The sequence below is a fragment of the Rhinopithecus roxellana genome, chromosome 18 (genome assembly GCF_007565055.1).
Source record: "Rhinopithecus roxellana isolate Shanxi Qingling chromosome 18, ASM756505v1, whole genome shotgun sequence".
Classification (NCBI taxonomy): Eukaryota; Metazoa; Chordata; class Mammalia; order Primates; family Cercopithecidae; genus Rhinopithecus; species Rhinopithecus roxellana.
The window spans coordinates 45,946,311-45,972,241 of record NC_044566.1 but is presented as its reverse complement, the minus strand read 5'-3'; the positions used below and the strand labels follow the sequence as shown (position 1 = coordinate 45,972,241).

The window sequence follows — 25,931 nt, the reverse complement described above, 5'->3', positions numbered from 1 at the left end:
AGACACAGGGCTACTACACTTATGAGTTTACATTCTAGGTAAGGTATAAGTGAAAAGTGGGAGTTATCACACCTGAGTGGCGATGCAGGATTTGAAGCTCAAGATCAAGTGACTGGCCAGGTCACTTACATGTAAAAGGCTTGGCCCTGCTTTCGTACTGCAGTATATTGCCTCTTCATGCTGTAGACTAGTGGCAACACTAAGTCTTGTCATGCTTACAGACCTTAGAGGTGCCTGATTGCATCAAACCTTTTCTTCAGAACAGATCTTGGCAGAAGAGGAACAGCCATGATACTTATGTGTGCATGAGCAATGCTTCCAATAATATGAATGGGTATGGAAGGACTAAGGGATGGGTATATACTAAATATAGACTGAGCCCAGTTCATAGTTTTGTCTAGGTCTAGTTTTCATCCCATCTTCTTTTAAATTTATTGTAATTTTTTTTTCTTTTTTTTTTTGAGACAGAGTCTTGTTCTTGTTGCCCAGGTTGAATGCAGTGGCACAATCTCAGCTCACTGCAACCTCCACTTACCAGGTTCAAGCAATTCTCCTGCCTCAGCCTCCTGAGTAGCTGGAATTACAGGCACCTGCCACCATGCCCGGCTAATTTTTGTACTTTTAGTAGAGACAGAGTTTCGTCATGTTGGCCAGGCTGGTCTCAAACTCCTGAACTCAGGTGATCCACCTGCCTCAGCCTCCCAAAGTGCTGGGATTATAGGCATGAGCCACCGCACCTAGTCTCATCCCATCTTTTAATCTAATACCAATACATGCACTGATTTACTAATCACCCAATTCCAGTGGTTATTAGAAATTGCTACTGATATTTTAAACATTTTGGTGTTTTGGGAAAGAATGTTTAAATGTCACATTTCCTTAATATCAGCCCAAGACTGTTTTATGTAGAGCTTCCTCCCATTTTCCCATCAGCAAAGATGAACTATATTTTTGTAGTCAGTTCTAGATTTTCAGAATGGATTTCTACTTATTGATCTCCTCTTTATTTCTGCTGTTGTTTGTCTTTCTCATTGCATAGCACAAACACTTAGCATTCTCACTCAAAGTGGGACCCAGCTGTACCTGGAACTCAGTGAGTAGTTAGTGAGGATTCCTGGAAGGGAGGGAAGAAGAAAGAGAAAGAGATAGGAAATTAAATGATAAGGATTAGGCTTTGGTAAGCAAAATTTCAGTGTACTGCTTATTTGATGTACAGATCTCTGGGTCTTAACTGATAGCTGCAAACACTCCATTGTTTAGGTAAGGTGTATATTATGTTCCTCTAAATTCATTTCCTTGTGCTTGTCTAACTTGAAAATCATCTGACACTTTTCCACATGCTCATAAAACTTCATGGGTTTTTCCTGAAGTTTAACCATGCTTGCTACCATTATATTATGTGGAAAAGCCTAATATCCTCCTAAAGTAGGAAACTTGACTTCCAAGTCATATATCAATCATTTGGTCAGTTGGGCCAGCCCAGCTTTCCCTCTAATGATGAGTCTGTTTGTTCCATCAGCCAAGGCCATTAAGCCCATAGGTGTCGAGCTACAGCTCTGCATAGGCTCTGTGCTCAGTGCTGTGAGGGCCTCCCAGCCAGCTACTGCACCCTTGCCTCCAGAGTGAATTTTCTGCTCTAATTGGGCAGATTGTATTACTCCTCTGTACTCACAGAATGTACCAGGTCCAAGCTTCCTTAGCACCTTTATTTTAGCATGCTACTTAAAATGTCTTTGAACTTTCACTCTCATAGTTTTAAAAATGCATATATACCTGTGTCCATGATTTCGGGAGTCCCTCGAGGACAGAAAACCTCAAAAAAATATATATATATACTTTTATTCTATCTCCAACTTACAATGTTTTGTGTTATTTTAACATAAGGTTTTTTTTTTTTTTCTTTTTTGGTTGAAGGAGGAGTATTTGGCATAAGGAATTCTCACTCCTTGTTTTCCTTCTGTAGGGCAATTATCTGTCCTTGGGAGACACATCTCTATGATTTTAAAAAGGGAGGGGGAATAGCTGGCTCTAATGGAAAAAGGAAGTCACAAGGAAAAGAAAAGAGAATGGTGAATTCACAGGGCCAGTGATAAGGATTATGTAGAGCTAAAATATGATCTTTACTTATGATTTGGTTATTTTTATATTCTTTCTTCTGTCTCACTCAAGCAGAAAGTAACATCTTTCATCATAGCCTTGTATTAATTCGCCAGTATTTGTTGAGTGCCTGTGCTAGATTCGGCCTTGTTTTTGTGTAAAGGACTGGAAGATGAAGGCTGTGAAGTTGCCCTCACTTTAATTAATTTCTTTTAAATGTGGGAGTAAGAAGATTTAGATGTTGAAAAATTTACAGAAGAAATAAGATGGTCTGCAGTCCTGTGCTTGTTTTAGGTGCTCAGGGACACTGGGGAAGGGGTAGAGTTTAAGGAGAGGAAAGTAAACTTAGACTTTGGGCATTTTGGTGTTTGGCCCTGTGGCCAGGAGGCTATGTTGAGCAAGACAACGTGGCTATGGGGAATCAGCTCTGTGTGAGCCACACGGAAAAGGGAGGCTGAGATTATGAAGCGGTTTGTAATTGGTGGCACATCACGTGATCTGACTTTAAACATACTTTAGGTGACTGTCCACATCAAGTGTGGGTGGCACTGTCATCCATGCAGGAAGAATTGCAAATTGCATGGCTCATACATAAATAATATCAACGGGGAAGAGTCTGGGAGATGATAGGGCAAACTAGAGGAAAGAGCTTATAGAAAGAATCAAACCTGAAGTTACTTGTTAGCAGGTGACATTTTATTCTAAAAGTATGGTTTCCTCTTGGATTTGTGTCAAAGGTGGGAAGGTTTGTAAATAGCATTCCTCAACAATGAATAGGAACAGGCATCTTAAATGTACAATAATTTGGTGGCATATATGAAGGTGTTTATATAAGCTAACACCCAATTTTTTATCAGGGAGGATCAGGGGGTTCTTGACTACCTTATAAAGAAGGCAGATCTGGGTAAGAAACTAGAGTGTGTCCCTTGTGGGCCACTTGTTTCTATGTGTCCCTTTCATGCTGGTTTTATAAGATTTTGCTCTCAGCCACTGTTCCTCAACTTCTACACTGTCTCTCTGGACCATCTGGTCACCTTGTGGACTCAGGCACCCCATATATAATAATGACTTCGAAACCTGTAGCTCATGCCTCAAGTTCCCCCCTGTACCCCAGTAGTCAGATTTTATCTCCATGCCCCACAAATTTCTCTTTCTCTACATAGCTAAACTGATAACTATCAACTTCTTCTTAAACTGCTCCTGTATTCTCTATGGTTTTCAGTGATGCTACCATCTACCCAGTCATTCCTGCTGGAAATCAGGATGTCATCTTGACTTTTCTCCACGACCAGTTATAAATCCTGCACATTTTATGACAGAAAAAAAATTTATAATTTTTTCTCTTAACCAGTAGTTGCCAAAGTAATCTGATGTTGAACTGACAACATGAGATTTGCCCAGTTAATTTGGGGTCCAGACGTGTATTTATTGAATGCTCCCAATGTGATTCTGCATATTTAGGAAGTACTACCTTGAGCCATTTCTAAAAACCATAATTAAAATGAGGATGGGAACCAGCAGGCAGCTTGGTCACCTAGCAAGGTAAGCTGACATCCACAGATATTTTGGAGTGAACTCCTTGCTCTGGGAAATTCTTTATCTTAGTTTGTATAATACGTTAGATGTATTTTTCTATGAATACAGCTGCATGTTTTCAGAACATAGGAGTATGGTCTACCTAGCTACTGAACACACTAACTAATTCAGCAGATATACATTGTGTACCCATGGACTGGGGACATGATGGCAGTAAGAAAGATGCAGTTCTTGCCTCAACAGTCTCACAGTCTAATGGAACATACCATGCTTTTTTCTTCTTTTTTAAGGTGCAAAGTGATCTAACATTACAGAGTAATGGGAGCCAGTATTCTCCAAATGAGGTAAGTTTCTTGAAGATTCATGGAAGGTGAGGTGTTTCTTGATGGCTGGATTGGAATATCTTTTACAGAAATATATAATCTAAGACTTGTGATTAATTAATTGAGTCTTTAGGGGAATCTGTCTAACTCTCATTGGCTATCATAGCTTTATCTGGTCTTATTCATAATTAAGTATTTATTTTTATGAGATATATTTTTAAAAACCAAATGTGGGAACATCTTTACAAGAATGAAGATCACTTAAATAGGCAACATTTAGAATGTCTTGTTCTCCATAAATGATTCAGTGTGTGATTCAATATTACTGAGTTCAGTATTATCTGTTTCCTCATCAGATGTGCCCTCTTTTGAATATAAGTGGATATATGTGTGTGTGTGCACGCACCCACGCACACACCTGTGCAAGAGGATTGCCAGTGTCACATAATTGTAAAATGTTCTTAAAATGGGCAAAACAAATTGAGTGGGTCACTCTAAAACAACATTCTGTTGATTATGCCACTTAACTTCTTTACAAGGTGATTTATTTTTTTTAAGCCAGGACTTCATCACACAGCAGCAAATGTGAAAAGGGAGTTAGTTTTGTTACAATCCTTGAACATAGAAAACCATATGTAGTTCTTCTTCTGTTTTATTCTTTTGTTCTTTTACTTTTTTCCTAATTTCCTTTCCTTCCAATACCACAGATTAGAGAGAACTCCCCTGCAGTCTCTCCTACCACAAACAACACAACTCCATTTGGCCTGAAGCCTCGATCAGGTAAATGAAAACCTCAGCCCATTCTTACACTAAATAACTCATTGCTTTCTCTTGAGCCTTTTAAGTGTATACATTATCAATGTGCACATCGTTGTCAGTTCTGCTGAGCTGAAATGCTGGCATCTACAGCTAGGGGAGGCCAGAGTTTGTAGCTTTGTTTTCAGTGAATCAGCTAAGTCTGTGTTCTCAGTAGTGGATAACCTATCTTCGTTTGAATCAGAGCAAAGAGAAAAAAGGTGGGAGCATGTAAGCGGGGACGAAATACTCTATTGATTTTTTTTTACCTAAGGAAGATAAAATAGCTGCCCTTTGGCCCCAGTGGTTCCTGGTGCTCGGCTGAGTTAAGGGGCAGCCTGCCTCTGGAAAGTGACTCCTTTCTGAGACATCCTCATTTGCTTTCTGAGTCTGGTAGGTTCTGTGTGTTTACTCACATAACAGAGTGGTCATTTCAAGGCTTGCATGAGTGGTCAGGAGTTACTTTTTAAAAAGTCTTTTGAGAAAGCATTCTGCTTATATTACCAATTTTATTTTAGTTTGTTATTAGTTTATTCACAAAAGTAAATTATAGCAATGTACAAAATAATGGTTGCTTTTGAAAAGAAAGCACTCTATAGAAAAAATTGATTCTTCTGATTTCTCCATTTATTTGAAGTTCTGTTGCTAATCTTCCTTCTTTTAGGTCTTTCTTTGTTTTAATGTTTTTGACTCTTTGGTATTTAGTCTACACTTATTACTCATGCTTTTAAGCAAGTGCTAATAAAGAATTCAGACAGCTCTTAAAGCTGATAGAGAACTCAGATGTTCTTGAATTCTCCAGCAAAGCATTTTGACAACAGTAGAGGTTATACATGTGTATATTTTGCAAAAAGGCACCCATAGGAAAAACAAAGATGATTCTTTAATAAAGGAAATGTTTTTCATTCTTGGGGCAGGTTGATTGATGGGTGACAATCGGCCAGGTGTAATGGTTTCCTGGCAGTTTGAATAGGCCGTAGGAAAAAAAGCCATTTGAGAAAGTGCTTGACTGTGACAAGGGTTAGTGAGTGTTTTATGGAGAGCCAAATTTTACATGAAATAAAGCTCAAATGGCTGGTCTTCTCATGTTTGGAACTAAGCAAATGTGATCAGTTCTGGGCTGAGGCCCTTGGCTGGGTTTTCATTTCCATGGTCTCAGGTGTGTCCTGGGAGGAATGGAGGTGAGTCCAGGCACACCGCATCTGTGCCTTCAGTGACGACCTGCCAGGAGACTTACTTTACGCACTGAGGACCTCATGTTGAGCTGCAGACTGTCTCCTAATCCTCACAGTCAGTTTTACACAATTTAAAAGTATGGTATAATTGAGCGAATCAAAGTTGAATGGATCTTCAGAGAATAATATTCTGTTGAATATATAACTTGGAATTGTAGAATTATTTTGGTGACTTTTTTATTCTTTTTATAGAGTCCAAACTGAACTTATTACAGTTCGGGTTTACATTGTACTGGGGCTGTTAAACCATTTCACATTCTTTGTAGCAGTGAAAAATAAATGGAGCTTTCATTCTGAATAGCAGAAAACAAAGTTAATTTCCTCTTCAAGCTTCCAGACTTTCTATAATGCTGACTAACCAATGTGGAAATTGTTCTTGTTGTTGAAAGCTCTATGGAGTTTGGTTGCTGTAAATAATGCTATTTATCTTCAGGATCATCAAGTGACATGTTGGAACTTTATAAAAGTTGCATTATGTACGGAGATTTTTTTCATTTGATTTAATAATTTTAAAATATTATGGTATATATGCTTAAATGTATTTTTCACATTTTCTGGAAAGTAATATATACAGTAATCTTAACTGGAAAGCATATAGTTTTAAAAGATAGAAACCATTTTTGATCGAGTAGCTTTAGAATGCTTAAAGCCAGTTGATTTTTATTTTGAAAGTATGTGGATTTATGTGATTTCTGTGTTATAAATAAAAACAGACTGCTTAAATTAGCAAGTTGAAATAAGAACTTAGAGTAGGCTGACAGTTTCTTTCATTTCTTTCTGGGTTTTCCTCCCAAACGAAGACAACTGCACATACCCAAATATTTATGTCTAGAACTATATCCGTTTATTTTACTGACCCTGCCTTATGATTGAATAAAAAATAATATAGATATTTCCTAAATATGAAATTGCCATATGGATATTTAGTGCAAAAATAAGAGTTGTTATCATTTCATAAGTGACCAACTCAGAAGTTCTTGAAATTGATTGATCTCTGTTGGTTAATTGGATTTGTTGTTAAATAGACTGTACTAGTCTCCAACATTTTTTGTCTTTTGTTTTTTAACTGAGCAATATTGAAAACAGTATTGAGAGGTATGTCCAGGATTGAGAAAAGAATTAGCTAGATTCAGCTATCTATAAAGCATGCCAATAGACCTACAGATGTCTTTAAAAAGAAAGTTGACATTGCTTTGCAGAAAAAAAATCACTAATGGTAAATGACGATTCTATAATAGTTTTATTTCTAAATAATAGATATATTTACACATATTAAGTTTTATTCTATGTCACCAATATTTTTGTGTGTGAATCGCATTTTGTTAGTTTTTTAGAAAGTCTTTGAGAAAGGTATCTGGCGGGTCTTTTGCCTTTTTATCTACCTAACCTTTGGGTACTCTTTCTTTCCTCTGACCTGATTCATTAGTACTCTAAGTCTGTGGGCTTGCAGAACTGTTAAGATTAACAATATGAACTGCATGCAAAGTGTATGATTGATGGGTACTAACACTCAGTTTTTATCATTCTTTTTATTCCATGCACCATCTTTCATTCTTCTATATTGTGCATTTGAAATTAAACCCCATATAAATGAAATCCACTCTTCATTTCCATGCAAACCCTATGCCATTTGTGAAATGCTGCTGCCCCTTTGGTTTTTCCTGGTCCTTGTGCAACTGTACGCGGACTGGCTCTCTGGCTCCCCTGCAGACCCAGCCCTCATTCTTCCTCCTATCTCCTTCAACACACTTACACAGGCACAGACATGGGACAGCTCTAGCTACAGTGTTCCATCTGAAGGAGACAGTGACAATGGTAGGTGGCTTTGTACCTATTCTCCAATGTTCTCATTAATAAGCCAATGCGTATACTGAACATTCCTCTCTGTGCAGCTGAAGATAGAGTATATTGACCTGCATGCTTGGTACGAGAAATAATGTATAAGCCTGGAAAGTAAAGTCCAGAAAAGTGCATGTGGATTGTTCTCTAGCGGTTTGTCAAACTCCAGTTTAGTTAACTTGACTATTCTGGATGTGGGGTAGGCATTATAATACTTTCTTCTCTACCCTTTTCTGCTTGGGTTTTTTGGTTTGTTTGCTTGTTTACAAAGATTTGGGGTTTGCACATTTGGATTTATCTTTGCTTGTTCCTGCATCTGAACTAAATGGTTTTAGAGTTTGATATTTTATTATTTATGCTTACCGTGTAATCTAAGGTAATTAAAATGTAGCATGGCTGATCCTAGAGTATTACATTGAAAATAATGTTAATGTGGAGAAATTTCTAAAAATGAAGATAAATCATTTGCCTTCTTTTTTCCAAATTATTGGCATGTTTTGACTTTTGATACCTTCTTGAGTATAAGTTCATCTTTTTGACATTCAAGGATAGTAACTTGGCCTGAGAATCAAATGTGTAAATAAAAAATCGAGGATACTCACCTAGTATTCATGTGGATATCTTTTAATTTTAAATCTTATGTAGCCTAAGAGATTATAATAAAATGTAATTATTTAGATCTACATGCCACGTATATCTTCATCTCCATTCTAGTCTAATTTCATTCTAGTTTTTGAAGTCTTCAAATTTTAAACATTTTACTTCAGAATACAAAGTGATTGCAGTCAATTTAAATGAAACAGAGAATGTGATTTATAGGGAAGAGTAGTGAGGTACAGGGTATAGCCACAATGCAGATACAATGGGAAGATACGTTTTCTGATAATATTTCTCTTTTCATCTAAGTATGTTATATGTAATACCTAGAAATATATATATATTTAAGACACTTGCTGTGATTTCTGGTTAAAATTCAACCAAAAATGCTTCTACAGTTTCCTTATGGAGAAGGACAATGTATACTTTGGCAGAGTAGTTATAAAAGGAATTTAATATTTCATAGATTTCTAAATTTTTAAACTGAAAATAAATAGGATTAAAAAACAAGAGTTATGAAACAAATGGCCCTCCTTATACCATCCGGTTTTAAATTTTGGAAGTTGAAGAGGGCTAAATGGAAACTTTCTTGATAAACTTTTTCTTTACTTAAGTTTTTTTTCTAATGGAGGGGAGGCATTTTTGTTTTTCAGAAAGTATAGCTATTTATGGGCCTAATGTTGTTTAAAGGAAATAAAGCCTAGAATGAAAGATTTATGTGTGGTTTGGTATTTCCTTAGGAATGATATCTGAAACCAAAGGACTTTTTATTTTTAAAAGCTGGGAAACAATTAGACTTCTTATGTAGCAGTAGAATTACTGTCTTTATAGATGAACAGGCTAAAACCAGAAAGGTGAGGTGAGCCGCCTGGGTCACAATGTGGGGTTGAGGTGGAGGTGAAGCCGCGCCAGGGTTCCTAACTCTGGAATCATCTCTGTTGCATCTACATTCAGGCTGCCTTCATTTGATTAAAAATCCTTAAATTTCCATAGAAAATAGTCATTGTGGAAATCTTTCTAAAAATAAAATAACCTTGTAATAGTTATTAAATTATTTTTTCTATGAGTAAAAATTCCAGGAATTCACATGCAGTTGTTACGCTGTACCGCAATAATAATAAAGCCATCATTTTCAATACTCATGGTTCAGTCGATCATGTCAGATGTTTGAAGACTGTCATTTTTTCGTATTTGCAGTTTGTCTCTATTATGCCCTGGGCAACAGAAAATTTTCTGTACAGCAATAGTCTTTACAAATATTTGTTTAGCTTCCCAGATCTGACTTTTATGTTTATCTTCATTCTCTTTGTTCTTAACTTTGACCTGTGATTGAATACATTTTCTAATGCTTTTTTTTTTTTTTTTTTTTAGTTAAAGAAGCTGCACTGTATGTTCACAAGTCTATGAGCTAATGTTGGGAAAGGAACACAGACTACTTTTTATGTTGTTCTTACTGGTTCCTCTTAAGCAGAAGATCCTACTCAGGGGCCTCTCTTGGCATTTCAAAGCTGATTACATCAGTTTTGTTTCCTCATATTTTCTCCATTATTCAATATTGGCTGCTATCTTTGTAAATAACCTTTATAAATAAACATCATCTTATTACCAGCTCAACCTAACATAATGTAACTTGACTTTTATTTATACTTTTTAGTTATTATTTTTGGTAAAGTTATCCTTTTTTTTTTAACCTTGCTCACTGTCTTGCTTTATATAAAACTATCCTTTTATTTAAATTCTTTCAAATATTTTATTCCCATTCTATCTCATTTTAAATTCCCCATTTCTCTAAAACTTATTCTTCAAACAGATATTTTTAAATTGGCAACCTGGGTAGAAGGTCCTTGAGAGTTTGAGTTCTCAGAGTCCTCAAAGTTCTGCCCCATGAGGTGGATGAAGGAGGATGTGGAAGTTTGTCTGTAGGGTTGTCCGGGCCCCCCCGGAGCTGGATGGGACAGCTTTAACCTCTGTTTTTAACCTGATGGTTTAACTTCTGCTTTTCCCACTGCTCTGTGTCCTCTTATTGAATCTTTCCTCTTCACTTCACTTTGAAGTTAAAAACCATTTCTATCTTCTTTGGGGTAATTTTTGCTCTTTCGTTTGCAGTGAATTTGTAGGTGCTACTTTATACTTATTGAAAATTAATCTTTATCACCAGAGAATGGATGAATGGACCAGTTTACATTAGTCTCTGAAGTAACCATGTATCTTGTACCAATTTGCAGATATTTTCCTTAATTTTTTACAGTAATCTTGCACTATGGGTATTATTTTTCCCATTAGAAAAATGAAGAAACTGAGGATATAAGAGGCATTTTAGTGGCTCTCGACTCTGGTTTTATATTAGAATCACCTGGGCGTTTTGTAAAACTATAGCCACTTAGGCCCCATAGTCAGAAATGCTAATTTATTTGGTATAGCATTGAGTCTAAGCACTGGTCATTTGTTTTACTTCTTATGTGATGTTATGTGGTGTTCAAGTAAGGTTGAAAGTCACTGGGTTAAGTAAATTGTCTAAGACCAGAGAAGAAATGTGAGCATTTTGAGGACACAGAATGTGTCCAGTTCAATTTTAGGCACCAGAAGGGAATGAATGAATCAGCTAGTGAGAATTCTGATTCACAGTAGCCTGGATCTAAAGTTCGTGATATTTTTTCAAAGCCAAGATATTGCTGCCTTTGAGTTTGTCTATCTTAAAAATCATGTCCAGTTCAGGTTCTTAACTTCCAAAGAGAAGTTGAGAGCTAAATTTTAAAACTTCATGTTTCCACAGAGAAGGAATCTCCTCTCATTGAGTTAAATTTAGGTATAAGTATTTCTTATATGAAGAGTGCATTTCATGCAATAATTAAATGAGAAAGTGCATTTCGGCAATTTTTAGAGCACAGGGCTTTCTTTGCTTAACTCAAAGATGTTCTCACAACAAGTACGTAAATGGTTTCTTGTACACATCCTTAAATATCTGCTGAGTGCCTATTATGTGCTACGCACGATGCTCATCACTATGGATGCAGCTCTGAAAGAGACAGCCAAAATCTCTCTGCTTTCATGTAACATTTATGTCAGAGTCTAATGCATTCAGACCTGGAAACTAAGTTTAGGAGATTATTCATAAGAGGAAAAACTCAGGTGACTGATTATCAGGATAGAATAATCTTTGCAAGGACACTCTCCAAATAGACTGAGCTTTAAATGAGGGAGTGTTTGAAACACTTGTTTCGTTTACTCATTCAACAAACTCATTCTGCCCCACTCACTGCTTTGTGGGGCAGGAGTAGAGGGTACAAGTTGGAAACAGACATAAACGTTTACAGATCCATAATGGAGCAAAATATCACTCTATTGTAAGACAGAAAGTGGTGAGTGCCATGGGAGAGACACAGATAAAATAATTTTATATGCTCACAGAAGACAGAGATTACTACTCCCAGCTCAGAGATGAGGATGGAGAAAAGAGTGAAGGAAAAGGCAGAAAATAATGGAAAGATCAGTGGAATCTGACTGATATCTGTGAGGATGAATTTGATATTCTACATAAGCATTTCATTATACTCTGCAGATTCCATGCTTAATCTCTTCTGCTAAATAAATTACGTATATGTGCAAATCTTTTCTGTTCTTTAAATGTTATTTATGCTGGATGCAGTGGCTCATGCCTGAATTCCCAGGACTTTGGGAGGCTGAGGCAGGTGGGTCACTTGAGGTCAGGAGTTCAAGACCAGCCTGGTCAACATGGTGAAACCCTGTCTCTACTAAAAATACAAAATTTAGCCAGGCGTGGTAGCGGGCACTTGTAATCCCAGCTATTTGGGGAGTTGAGGCAGGAGAATCGCTTGAACCTGTGAGGCGGAGTTTGCAGCGAGCTGAGATCATGCCACTGCACTCCAGCCTGGGCGACAGAGTGAGACTCCATCTCAAAACAAAATAAAAATAAATGTTATTTATACAACATTCAGTAAATTAAACTATAGGCTTAATTTAAGCAGAACTTATTTTTTTCCTTCATCTTGAATTGCCTACCTTGGCCAGGTGCCATGGCTCACACCTATAATCCCAGCACTTTGGGAGTCTGAGGCAGGTAGGTCACTTGAGTCCAGGAGTTCCAGACCAGCCTGGGCAACATGGCAAAACTCCACCTCTACTAAAAACACAAAACTTAGCCAGGCATGGTGGTGTAGGCCTGTGGTCCCAGCTACTCAGGAGACTGAGATGGGAGAATCACGTGAGCCAGGTGGTTGAGGTTGCAGTGAGCTGAGATCGTACCACTGCACTCCAGCCTGGGCAACAGAGTGAGACTGTGTCTCTCCACTCGCCCCCCCACCCCCCAAAACCAATCACCACCTCTTCATCTCTTTCAACACACTCATAACACACACTCACTCTGCTCTCTCACCCATCTTTTTTCTTATTTACACTTCAGCAGTCACAGGAGCATTTTACTTGAAAAGATTTGCTCATAGTGGGGGCTGCTTCTTAATATTGTCTCATGGCCTCAAGTTAAACTTTTATTCCTCTGGATTGAGTAAAGGAGCTCTTGAAATTTAGTGATATGAAATTAAGGTGGCCGGGCACGGTGGCTCAAGCCTGTAATCCCAGCACTTTGGGAGGCCAAGACGGGCGGATCACAAGGTCAGGAGATCGAGACCATCCTGGTTAACCCGGTAAAACCCCATCTCTACTAAAAAATACAAAAAACTAGCCGGGCGAGGTGGCGGGCGCCTGTAGTCCCAGCTACTCGGGAGGCTGAGGCAGGAGAATGGCGGGAACCCGGGAGGCAGAGTTTGCAGTGAGCTGAGATCCAGCCACTGCACTCCAGCCTGGGCGACAGAGCGAGACTCGGTCTCAAAAAAAAAAAAAAAAAAAAAAAAGAAATTAAGGAAAAGCAGAATAATTCTTTTGTAGATCAATTTCCTGAAGCCTGGACCCAGACTGGTCACTGGATTTATTAAATAGGACTTGAAAGAAAAGAAAAAACTGTAGGTAATTTAATCAGAGGTACTTTAATGGTTCCAGTAAAGCCATTCTGTTGTAACAAACCCAGCAAAGTAACCAAGCACTTTTGTACTTGGTAGATTTACTATGAGCCTAAAGAGATTGCCTTAAGCTCTCTTATATGTCATAGTAATGAATACATTTAGAAAACTAATAGTGATATAGTCATTATTTCTGATAATTTTGTGTGTATTTGAAGTGTTCATTTTAAAAAAATACATTTGAGTTGGTTTTTAAAACACTTTTGATTGCTTAACATTCATAGAGCAAATGCCCATGGATGCATGTTACATTTTTAAGATACAAAGGAATGCAAAATTTAAAAATGATGCCAGGAAAGTAAAACCCAGACACCATCTCGTTATCCTGGTATCTTACATAGGGCTCTAATAAGGCAATGTGGTGTTGAACAAAAGCTCATGGTTCATTTCACTTCCTGATAGTTTCATATTCAGATTGAAATCTGCCAATAAAAACATATTGAAAATATTATTAGATAAGATTACCCCCCAGAAAAAAGGCAAAGGAAAATAACAGCTCCAAAGAAAACATTTGATTTGTTTAAACGGTGTTGGGGCGCCCCTTGCTGGCATATATATGTATTATCCAACTGTATCTGCATTTCTTGACCTTTTTTTGGTAAATTTGGTGGTGCAAATTAGTTCTAGATTTTACATTTTTTGTATATTTCTGTTTTGGTTTTGCTTGAAATGGTGTAAAATGTGATGCATTCTCCAGTTTCTTCCATGAGTCCTAATTTGTCAGAGTTTTCCTCAGTTCCTTTTCTCTGTGAACTTGTCATCTTTCCCTGCCTGGTCACTCTGTCCTTTTACTGACCTTGGCTTTACTTTTTAGGCAATTGGTTCTACGTCCTGTGAGGTTTGGGTTTTGTGGGACTTGGTGACAGTCCTCCTGTGACTGCCTTTGGTGTCCTTTGCCTGTGATTTCCCTCAGTGGCTTCCAGCAGAGGCCTCAGGCCACAAGCTGACTCCTCTCTGAGATTCCAGAAGGCGACAGGCCTTGTGTACCTTAAATCATCCTCTTTCTCCATTAACTCTAAGTCGACGATTTAAGATATGTCAACTTTCTCGTCTTCCATAGAGCATCAGAATGTGAAATCAAGTATCTTAGAACTAATTTAGAAAGAAAATACTGAGATGTGAGAAAGAGAATGCATGTTCAAAGGCACAAATGGAAATTAAAATATTGTAGTTAGGCGAGCACAGGACTTTTGGTTACACCGAGTGGACTCAAGTCTTTGTATCCAAAGTATTCAATTTGTAAATCATATTTAATTTCTAGGAATCTGAAATATTGAAATAGTTTCTAAAGTGGTCCACAGGAAATGTATGTCAGGGTAGAATAAATATTACACGTTCTTTCTTATTCAGCATCGTTTAAATGATCATGATTGAAACTTTTGCAATTGCAGTACGCTGTGCAGCCTTCTATGTGGTATGGATTTCTAACATTGGAGTTCTCTGCCCAGAATTTTCTAAGAGACTTTCCCTCCCTACCTCAATCTGAAAGTCTATGGGATGGGGGAACCAAGGCTCTGAACAGCTCTTTCTTCCATCTTAGGTGCAAGGATAAAAATCTCTAGGAAGAAAAAAATTCAAGTTTAAATCTGCCCTGGGCTTTGGATCATTAAAAAATTAATTAAAACTCTTGCTGTAGTCATTCTCCAATACATAGCACATGGTTTACCTTCTTGATCGGTCTCTACAAGATGTTTTTCTTCAGAGGGAAGGGCATGTGTTTCCTCAGCTCATTTCAGAGGGAGCATCGCTGTTACTGTTCTTGGAGTTCGTAACTTCAAGAACCTGAAGCCAACAATGAGCTCTTCAGCTACTTCTAATCTTGACAGGCTTCCTAAAAGGAGTCCTTCCTCGTCTCCAAAGAGCTGACTTTTTAGATAGTCTGTCAGTGACAGTCTAGAAGGCAGAATTTTTCCACCGCACCCTCAAATATGTAATCATCACTTAGTTCTTAACTCAGGCTTATGAAAAACTTGATGCCAACAAAAACATTAACTTGTGCTTTTTTAAATACGTACAACAATTCTAAAACCTTATTTGAAATAAATTATCTGAATTTAATGAAAGGATTGAGTGTAAATAAAAACTTAGAATGAAAACAGTGGGAAGATGAGTGAAGTAGGACATCTGTCAGACCAGTGACTTGGAACGGTCCCAATGACCCAGACCTTGCCCTGGCTGGGTTCAGTTTATTATCACCAAAAAATACAGCTTGTTAGTCCACTCAACCTAGTATAATTTAAAATGTAGTCTCTTTTAAAATACTTGAGCCAGGCTTTTCTTGTGGATTTGGAATTTCTTTGTTTCTTTGAGTGGTAAATGAATTATTTTGGATAAATGAAAATACTGTTCGATTTTAATATGAATAGCCCTATGTGACAAGGCACTACATGAAGGCATTTTTCCCTTTCTATTATAGTGTTTCTAAGACCTCAGAGAAATTTGGAATCTATAGACCCACAGTTTACAATCCGGAGGAAAATGGAGCAGATGAGAGAAGAGAAAGAGCTGGTGGAACAACTTCGTGAGGTACCCAAGAAATGTTATGTAACTAAAGGAGAATTTTCAGAATTTAAGCAACATTCTATATTTTTAAGAAATAGACTTTGAAACATTGCAAGCAGTCCTAATTTCAAATCTAGCCAGGTCATTTACTGACTGCTGGATGTCGGGCAAGCCACTTAACCATGCTGAGTCTGTTTCTTTATGTACTAAAAAAAATGGTTTGGCCAGGCACATTGTCTCATGCCTGTAATTGCAGAACTTTGAAAGGTGGAGGTAGGCTAATCACTTAAGTCCAGGAGTTCGAGACCAGTATGGGCAACATGGTGAACCCCATCTCTACTAAAAATACAAAAATTAGCTGGGCGTGGTGGCATATGCCTGTAATCCCAGCTACTCAGGAGGCTGAGGTGAGAGGATCTGTTGAGCCCAGAAATGGGAGGCTGCAGTGATTTATGATTGTACCACTTCAGTTCAACCTGGGTGACAACAGTGAGACCTTGTCTCTTAGAGAAAAAAAAGAATGGTTCCAATTGACCTTAGTGGAGTTTTGTGAGGAATATATGAGATAGTAGTAAATAAAAAATACATACATACATATAAATGCTGGCACTATTTCAATTCAGGCATAGTTTAATGCCCTGTCATTTATTTACTTAATAATATTAAATTAATTTTCATTTTTTATTTTTATTTATTTGTGTATTTTTTTGAGACAAAGTCTCACTCTGTCACCCAGGCTGGAGTGCAGTCACATGATCTCGGCTCACTGCAACCTGTGCTTTCTGGGCTCAAGCAATCCTCCCACCTCAGCCTCCTGAATAATTCGAGATTACAGGTGTGCACCACCACACTCAGCTAATTTTTTGTATTTTTAGTAGAAAAGTGTTGGGATTACAGGCATGAGCCACTGCACCCAACCCAATTTTTAATTTTTAAGAGACAGGGCCTCTCTCTGTTGCCCAGACTAGAGTCCAATGGTATGATCATAGCTCACTGCAGCCTTGAACTTTTGGGCTGAAGTAATCCTCTGGCCTCAGCCTCCCAAGTAGCTTGGCATAAATTATAGGCACATGCCACTGTGCCCGGCAGTATTACATTAATTTAAAAATGTTTATAGTTATCCTCACTTTATACCCCAAACCGACCAGAGATTTTAACTCAGTTATCTAATAGGCAAATCATTTGAGTTTCTACCAAAGAGGAAGTCTTGTGCTGGGTGTCACTGAAGCTTAAACTTGGAGATGGCGGGGACCATGGCTGTCTTATTCCTTGTCATATTTCTTAGTTCCCAGTGGGCACTCTGTAGGTATTTGTCTACCTGCATGGTCTTTTTGTCAGGTTAGGAAGATCATACCTAAATATATGGAAGGTTAAATAACAGTATAGGAGTCAATCACCAAGGAAGAAAACATTGGTAATAGCTATTAAAGACAGCACATTATGAATTGCTGCATGAGTTTTTAATGTTCAAAAAAAAGTGTCATAACTATGAACTAAAAGAGTCTAAGAAAGCTTCTTGACTAATAGTAGAACAACCATTCAATGCTGCAATCCCGTTGACTAGGTATATACCCAGAGAAAAATAAATTGTTCTACCAAAAAGACACCTGCACTCATATGTCCATCACAGCACTATTCACAGAAACAAAGACGTGGGATCAACTCAGGCTCCCATCAACAGTGGATTGGATAAAGAAAATGTGGTACATATACACCATGCAATACTACACAGCCATAAAAAAGAACGAAATCATGTCCTTTGCAGCAACATGGATGCAACTGGAGGCCACTATCCTAAGCAAATTAATACAGAAACAGAAAACCAAATACCACGTTCTCATTTATAAGGGGGAGTTAAACACTGGGTATCCATGGATACAAAGATGGAAACAATAAACTCTGGGAATTTCAAAAGGGGAGAGACGGGGTGAGGGTTGAATAACTACCTATTGGGTACTATGTTCACTGCTTAGGTGACAGGATTATTAGAAGCCTAAACCTCAATATCACACAATACACCCATGTAACAGACCTGCACATGTACCCCCTGAATCTAAAATAAATTTTTTCAAAAAAGAAAGAAAGATTCTTGGAGGAGGTAGATTCGATGTTAAATCTTCTTTCATTAGCAAAATATGTATTGACTGTCACTCTCTACCAGGCTGTATTCTAGGTAATGGATGTAGGAGAGAACAAAAAGGTCTCTGCTGTTCCAAAGCTTATAATCTACTGGGGAGAGACAGTAAATAAGACGGAAACAAATAAACACAGTTTCAGAGAGCGATGAGTTCTACAAATGAGCAGTGAGCCCTAGAAACAAAATTCACATTAAATTAAATTAGGATAGGTCAGCCTCTTTGTTAGAGCAGATGATACTTTTTATATGGTTTAGCAAAGAGTCAGGAGGAAGTAATTTTAAAAAGAAAACAAAAAAACTCTTACCACCACTTGAAGCCACTGGGGTGATTCAGCAAACACAAAGAGAAAGTCAAACCTCTGTCATTTGCCGGGACCATCTGGATGTAATGTAAACTGGGAAGGTGAACTTTATAAAATCTATGCAAATAAGATCAGAAGCTGAGATATTCCCCGTAGGGAGTGATATCTTACAATTTTATCTTAAGCATGGGTCATAGTGATCATTTTATGGCTTAATTTAGTGATATAAAATTAGAGCCTGAAAGAGTACCTAAAAAAATTGTCCACACACGGGACACTTCTGAAAGAAATTTATATAACACTATTACATGCACTGTTTTCAAGTTTCCATTTATTAAAATCACCAAATCAAGTCATCGTTTCATAGGCTGTTATCCAGAACAATGAGAACACTTGGACACAGGAAGGCGAACATCACACACTGGGGCCTGTCGTGGGGTGGGGGAAGTGGGTAGGGATAGCATTAGGAGATATATCTAATGTAAATGATGAGTTAATGGGTACAGCACACCAACATGGCACATGTATACATATGTAACAAACCTGCAGGTTGTGCACATGTACCCTACAACTTAAAGTATAATTTAAAAAAAAGAGGAGTTTTTGTTGCAAAAGCCCTAGTTAAGGTCTGAAAATTGATTTGTCTCCTTCTGCTTCGAAGAGGATGGAGTAGGCATACTTTTCCCTATTTTTCCCACTAAGTACACCTAAAACCCCTAGACATAAATGAAACAAACATAAGAACATTCTGGAAGGTAAAGAGAAGACAGACTGATTAGGGTCCTTGAGACTTGAGGGACGCCATAGTGGTGAGCTCTAGGGGACTTTCTTTTTGCCTCATGTATCCAGACTTGGAGCTGAAGTCGCTGAGAACCCAGAAACAGTAATGGGCACAGACTTTAGAAAAACAACAATAAAAGCCGACTTTCTCTAACCAAATAACCAGGAAAGGGACAGCCCAGCAAGACAGAAAAGTTTTAGACCATAAATGTGCTGCTGCAGCTGAACACCACAGGAAATACTGTGGTCCCCCCATCACCCACACCAGCAAGGGCTGAGTCAGGTGAGACTTCTCCCCTTGCTGGGGTGGTGTCAGAGAAGACCAAGCCAGGAGCCAGAAATTTCATCCCCACTGATCAGTAAGGAAGCTCATCTGCTCCCAGAGTTTCAGTGGAGACCACATGGGAATCCTGGATTCCCACATCCACTCAGCAGTAAGGAGGCACCTTCCCCTACCCCTACTCCCTGGCCAGTTGACACCCAGTGGGAAACCCAGATGCCTACATTCACCTGGCAGTAACAAGATGGCAGCAGCCACCTTCCCCTGCTAGAGCAGTATCAAAAAAAAAAAAAAAAAAAAAACAAACAACTAAAACATTTAAATAGGATCCAGAGTCTCATAATACAAAAATATCCAGGTTTCCATTGCAAATCTCTCATCATTCCAAGGACGAGGAAGATCTCAAACTGTAGGAAAAAAAGACAATCTACAGCTGACATCACTAACACAGCAGAGATGTTAGAATTATTTGACAGATATTTTTAAACCAGCCATGATGAAAATGCTTCAATGAACAACGATGCACATGGTCAAAGGAAAGGAAAAGAATACCCCAGCAGAGAACTAGAAAATCTCCGCAAATACATAGAAGACATAAAGAAAAACCAAATGGAAATTGAGAGCTAAAAAATACATTATTGAAAATAAAAAGCCCAGTGGATGGGCTCCACAGCAGAATGGAGATGATAAAGGAAAGAACTGGAATGAAACTAGAAGAGAGAACAACAGAAATCATCTAATCTGAACAACAGAGAGAAAACAGATTGAAAAATCAGTGGACGGAGAGCCTCGGGACCTGTGGAAGTGTAATAAATGATCCAGCATTCATGTCATGGGAGGCCCAGAAGGAAAGGAGAGTGGGATCAAGGTAGAAGAGGAACTTCGGGGTGGGAAGGAAGGGGATGTGTCTATAATTTATTTTCTTTTTTGAGACAGATTGTTGCTTTATCATCCAGGCTGGAGTGCGGTGGCGCAATCTCGGCTCACTGCAACCTCTGCCTCCTGGGTTCAAGTGATTCTCCTGTCTCAGCCTTCCGAGTAGCTAGGAGGATGTGTCAATAAAAGGGCAACACGAGGGATCTTTGTGCTGGTGGAAATGTTTGTGCATCTTGACTTTGTCGATGTCAATATTCTGGTTATTTTGAAAGTTGTTACTGTTGAAGGAAATTGGGCAAAGGGTACATGGAACGTCTCTGTATTAGTTCTTACAATTGCGTATGAATCTAGAATTATCTCAAAAACCAAAAGTTAAATTTTTTAAAAGAAGAACAAAAATTGATTTATCAATTAAAAATAGTCTAAGAGAAAAGAAAAGCGTTTCTTTTTTTTTTTTTTTTTTTTTTTTTGAGACAGGATCTCACTCTGTCAACCAGGTTGGAGTGCCAAGGCATGATCTTGGCTCACTGCAGCCTCCACCTCCTGGACTCAAGACATCCTCCCACCTCAGTCCCCCAAGTAGCTGGGACCACATGTGTACATAACCCCGCCCTGCTAATTTTTTGTATTTTTGGTAGAGACAGGGTCTCGCCCTGCTGCCCAGGCTGGTCTCAAACTCCTGAGCTCAGGGATCCGCCCACCTCGGCCTCTCAAAGTGTTGGGGTTACAGGTGTGAACCACCACGCCTTGCCCAAGATAAAAGCATTTTTTTTTTCTGTTGTCCAGGCTAGAGTGCAGTGGCGTGATCTCATCTCACTGCAACCTCCGCCTTCTGGGTTCAAGTGATTCTCCTGCCTCAGCCTCCCAAGTAGCTGTGATTACAGGCACCTGCCACCATGCCTGGCTAATTTATGTGTTTTTAGGAGAGACAGGGTTTCACCATGTTGGCCAGCTGGCCTTGAACTCCTGGCCTCAGGTGATCTGCCCTCCCAAAGTGCTGGGATTACAGGCACTTTGGCCACTGGACCTGTAATCCCTGCATGGGGCAGAAGAGGGATTAAGAAATGTTTTTCTCTGGCCAGGCGCAGTGGCTAGCCAGAGAAAAACATTTCTTAATCCCTCTTCTGCCCCATGCAGACTGCCTGAACCAGTCAGATTTGGTTTTTATTTATCACACTCAAAAAGTGATTCCATTATTCCATTCATTCCGTTTATTAAAAAGTTTACACTCACCTACATTTGTTTTTATAAAGAGGGATTTTGATACTGTTTGGAAACAGTTAAATAATGTCATTGTTTTCTAGGCATTGTTATCCTAATTTCCCATAATGAAATTAGTGCCTCAGTTCATAAATACCCATGAATGTATTTTACCCACAGTTACCTCAGTGTTCATAGCAACTGACTTCCTTCTGATTTCCCCAACAGAGCATTGAGATGAGATTGAAGGTCAGTCTACATGAAGACCTGGGGGCAGCACTCATGGATGGTGTTGTCCTCTGCCATCTGGTCAACCACATCCGCCCACGGTCGGTTGCAAGCATCCATGTCCCGTCACCAGCAGTTGTAAGTAACACCAAAGGGAAACTAACTGATATAAAACAGACTTTTAGGGGTCACTGTTGTTGGTTTAGGATGTCAATGGTGTCAGTAGGACGTTGCTCAAATCTTTTCCGCTGGGCCCCAAACCATTATAAGGCGGAAAAGGAATGAAACAGTGGCTCTGAATGAAGCAACATTTTCACTGTAAAATGAGAGACTATTTTAAAATAAATATATAAATGACAGAAACAATTTTATTTCAATATCAAGCAAATCACTTTAAATAACTTACTGGGCGGGCATGGTGGCTTACGCCTGTAAACCCAGCACTTTGGGAGGCCAAGGTAGGTGGATCACTTGTGCTCAGGAGTTGTATTTTTTTGTAAAGACGGGGTTCTGCCTCTGGAAAAAAACAGAAAACTACACCATACAAAAATATGAAAAATACAAAAGTTAGCTGGATATGGTGGCACCCACCTGTGGTCCCAGCAACTCGGGAGACTGAGGTGGGAGGATTGCTTGAGCCCAGAAGTTCAAGGCTGTAGTGAGCCATGATTGTGCCACTGCAATCCAGCCTGGAGACAGAGTGAGACCCTGTCTCAAAAGAAAAAGAAAAAAAATAAAGAAAAAGAAATTAATGATTGACTGATCAAGGTGCTAACTTTAAGACTATAGGAACATAAAAATTTCTTTTTCCCAAGGGGTTATTTAAACAGTGACAAGTCTTTCAGAAAGCTTCTTTTAGTTGGTAACTTCTCTTCTAAATTGAATCTTTTTCCTCTATTCGTCATCGAGGATTTTAGGATAGCCCTGAAAAGATGTGCGTTCTATAAAAAACATTATGAATAACCTGTCAAGGGGTTGGTTAGCAGTCATGACTTCAACAATTTCTTGATCAGTCCCTGCACTCAAGGACTCATTGGTGATGCGGGGGACATAGTGGGGAGGGGAACATGAATGAGACTCCTTAATGCCCCCCAAATCCTCATCTCTGCTGTAGAGGAGATAGAGCCTGCACTCAGGGTTCTCTTCCTAGATATCACAGCATGTTTTGAACTAGAAGAGAGCCAAAGAGTCAGTTTTATGGTTGTTCAGATGAAAGTGGAGGAATCACAGATAAACTTGTCCTTGAAACCGACACAGGATTTATACAAATAGAGAAAAAAGAATCTCTGCTCACCCTTTTTGCTGTTTGTTAGGAGAGGCAGAAGAATTTAGAGGTTAAGAATGTAAGGTTTGGATTAAAATTCTAAAGGCTATGCAACTTTGGGCAATCCTCTCTTGAACTTGATTTGCTCTTCTCTATAATGGAAATGTTCTTGCAAGTATGAATTAAGATACTTGATGTAATATACACATATATGTAAGCCATTATTATCATTAGTGTTTGTATGGCAAGTTTTCGAAATTTGGAGCCCCCTAAAAGTGCAATGTTCATAAAATGTAAGAGGCTCAGTGTGTTGGGCTGAAGCTCACGTGAAGCTCCTCTGCCCTCTCCTGTCCCCAGGAGTGCCTCATAGTGGCATGATTTGTCCTACTTTCTTTTCTCTTGACAGAAGGAAAAATTAGCCAATGACCTTATTTCATCTTAGTTTCTTATCTATCATATTGAAGATATTTTTTCTTTCAAAGGTTCAATCACTTTTTTAGCCTCAGAAACATAGTGGGGACAAAAAGACCAATTTATCTTCTTTTTCAAATCTACCTCTAGCAGCCTTCATGTAGGACAGTAAATTCTGTTCCATGATCCAATACGAAACCCTCCAGTATCTTTTACAAATGAGGTCCAAACTGCCATAAAGTCGTCTGAGCCTTGGGCCAGATTCTCAATAATTTTTCCCAAATTATGAGACAGACACAACAGACCTGAGCCTGCAATTTCAATGTATAATGATCGTTTTACAAGATGTAAGAGGACATTATGAATTGTGTACCCATTTACCTTTATCTTCAGGAAAAATGCTACATTGTTTTAGAAATCTTTTGGTTTTCACCTTTTTGCTTTTTTTAAATAAAAATTTTAAAATTAAACAAATAATAGGAAACAATGAGTGACTTGTGAAAAAGAGAAAATAAAGGAAAGCAAAAGAAAACAATCATTCTTTATTTTCCTACCCAAAACCAATCACTGTTGCTTTTGCCATTATGTCTTCTTTACTAGAAGCCTTTTTTTGGGGGGGGTAAAATTAAGTTGTTTTTTTAAATTGTGAGCTTCTTGTATAGTCTAGTAATTTTTAAAATGTATTATTGAAACCTAAATATTTCCCCATGTCATTAAAATTCTCTTTTTTTTTTTTTTTTTTTTGGAGATGGAGTCTCCTCTGTCGCCCAGGCAGGAGTGCAGTGGCATGAGCTTGGCTCACTGCAACCTCTGCCCCCAGGGTTCAGGCATGCCTCAGCCTCTTGAGTAGCTGGGATTACAGGTGCCCATCACCACGCCCAGCTAATTTTTGTATTTTTAGTAGAGATGGGTTTTCACCATATTGGCCAGGCTAGTCTCGAACTCTTGACCTCAAGTGATCTGCCCCCCACTCAGCCTCCCAAAATGCTAGGATTATAGGTGTGAGCCACAGTGCCCAGCCTAAAATTCTTCATAAATGCCTAATTTACTAACTATAACATATTTTAGCCTATTTTATTGTATTGTAGTTTTCCTCTTTAGAAATGCAGTTTGTTTTCTAAATATCCACTTCTAAATGTCCAATTATCAAAAATTCTTCACCAAGCATCTTGATGCCCTTTTGGACCAGGTCCAGCCATGCTGTAGCCGTGGAACCTGCTTTCCTTCCTTCTTCTGTGCCGTTGCTGTTCGCCCCAGGCTCAGCACAGGCAGCTCCCTATGCCTAGAAAGCCGCGTCCCACCTGCCCCCCAGATCTCCTTGGTTGTTCAGCATCTCTAGCTCCCTTTCCTTCTGTATTTCAGCATCCAGAAAACAAACCATTCTTAACCCCTTAGGACTGGGTTTCTTCCTTTGTTCATTTTCCGTCACGCCTACCCCATCACAATTAAGAACTATCCTGTATTATACTGTACTTTCCTTTAGCTTTCTAATATTTCCAGCTGCTCTAGAGGTAAGTGAGCCTGGGGATTTTGTCTTTGGCTTCACAGTTGTATCTTGAGCACCAAGTTTGGTGTCTGACCCGTATGTAGTAAAGCAATAAATGCAACTGTGTCTGCCAGCAGGAGTGGATGAGAGCATCTTTTCTACCAGTATTATCACCAACAAAAGCATTCTAATTCTTCGTTCGTGAAACTAATGTCCATTTTTTATGCCAAACTGAGGGAATATAGTAGTGAACAAAATCACTATCATTGTCAATATGCTTAAAGACTGTTCCTTAGAAAAATAATTTTTTTCAGTCTCTGACAATTTGATAAGCAAAACATTGGCATTCCAATTGGTAAAATTGGTGTAATTTTTAATTATTGGACCAGTGGTGAGGTTGAAGCTTTAACCATTGCGTTTGTCACAGGTACTTTTCTACCTGAAGCTAGGGAGCAATCTTCGAAGACGCCCTCCCTCACTCCCAAAGAGGGAGAATTATCTTTCTGTAGCTTGAAACACAGTCTCCATTAACTTCTTTGGGGCTGACCTAAGTATTTGGAATGATGTTGGGCATCTTTGGAGTTTCAGAAAAGACTCACCTAAATCATAAGTAAATGAAGGAAGATAACGGGCCCAAACAATCAGAGACAAACGCTGGGGTCTCGGCATGATGAAATGCCTCTTGGTACCTTATGTGCCAGGTCCATGACCATTCTGTTATCTTCATGTCGTGTTCCTCAGGTCTGCTCCTTCTGTTTGCACAAGGCTTCATGCAGTGGCCTTGTCCTGAGACATGCCAGGGGTTGGGCAAAACCAGCCAAGCAGCTGCTGGCGACTTTGCAGGACCCATGTGAGGGACGTGACTTCCTCCCTAATCAAGATGGAGAATATTTGTTTAGCTTTCAACTTACATTGTTTCACAGGACAACAGGCTTGCTTTCTGTTTTAGCAGGGCTTTTCTTTTTGTATTGAGTAAATGATGTACAATTAGATTTTGGGGATAGTTGCTT

At 38.7% G+C, this 25,931-nt stretch overlaps 1 protein-coding gene across 4 annotated transcripts in view; it reads left to right on the top strand.

The window, feature by feature from the left end:
- LRCH1 (leucine rich repeats and calponin homology domain containing 1) overlaps nt 1-25,931 on the top strand; it is a 211,534-nt gene that overhangs the window by 165,633 nt on the left and 19,970 nt on the right. For 3 of the 4 annotated variants that reach the window (XM_010358099.2, XM_030922141.1, XM_010358098.2), the window contains exons 14-17: nt 3,924-3,977; nt 4,664-4,736; nt 15,872-15,981; nt 21,761-21,898. In XM_010358099.2, coding sequence (XP_010356401.1) covers nt 3,924-3,977; nt 4,664-4,736; nt 15,872-15,981; nt 21,761-21,898 — 375 coding nt within the window. Of the gene's footprint in view, nt 1-3,923; nt 3,978-4,663; nt 4,737-7,696; nt 7,802-15,871; nt 15,982-21,760; nt 21,899-25,931 lie in introns of all 4 variants that reach the window. The other variant, XM_010358097.2, reaches the window with a different exon arrangement.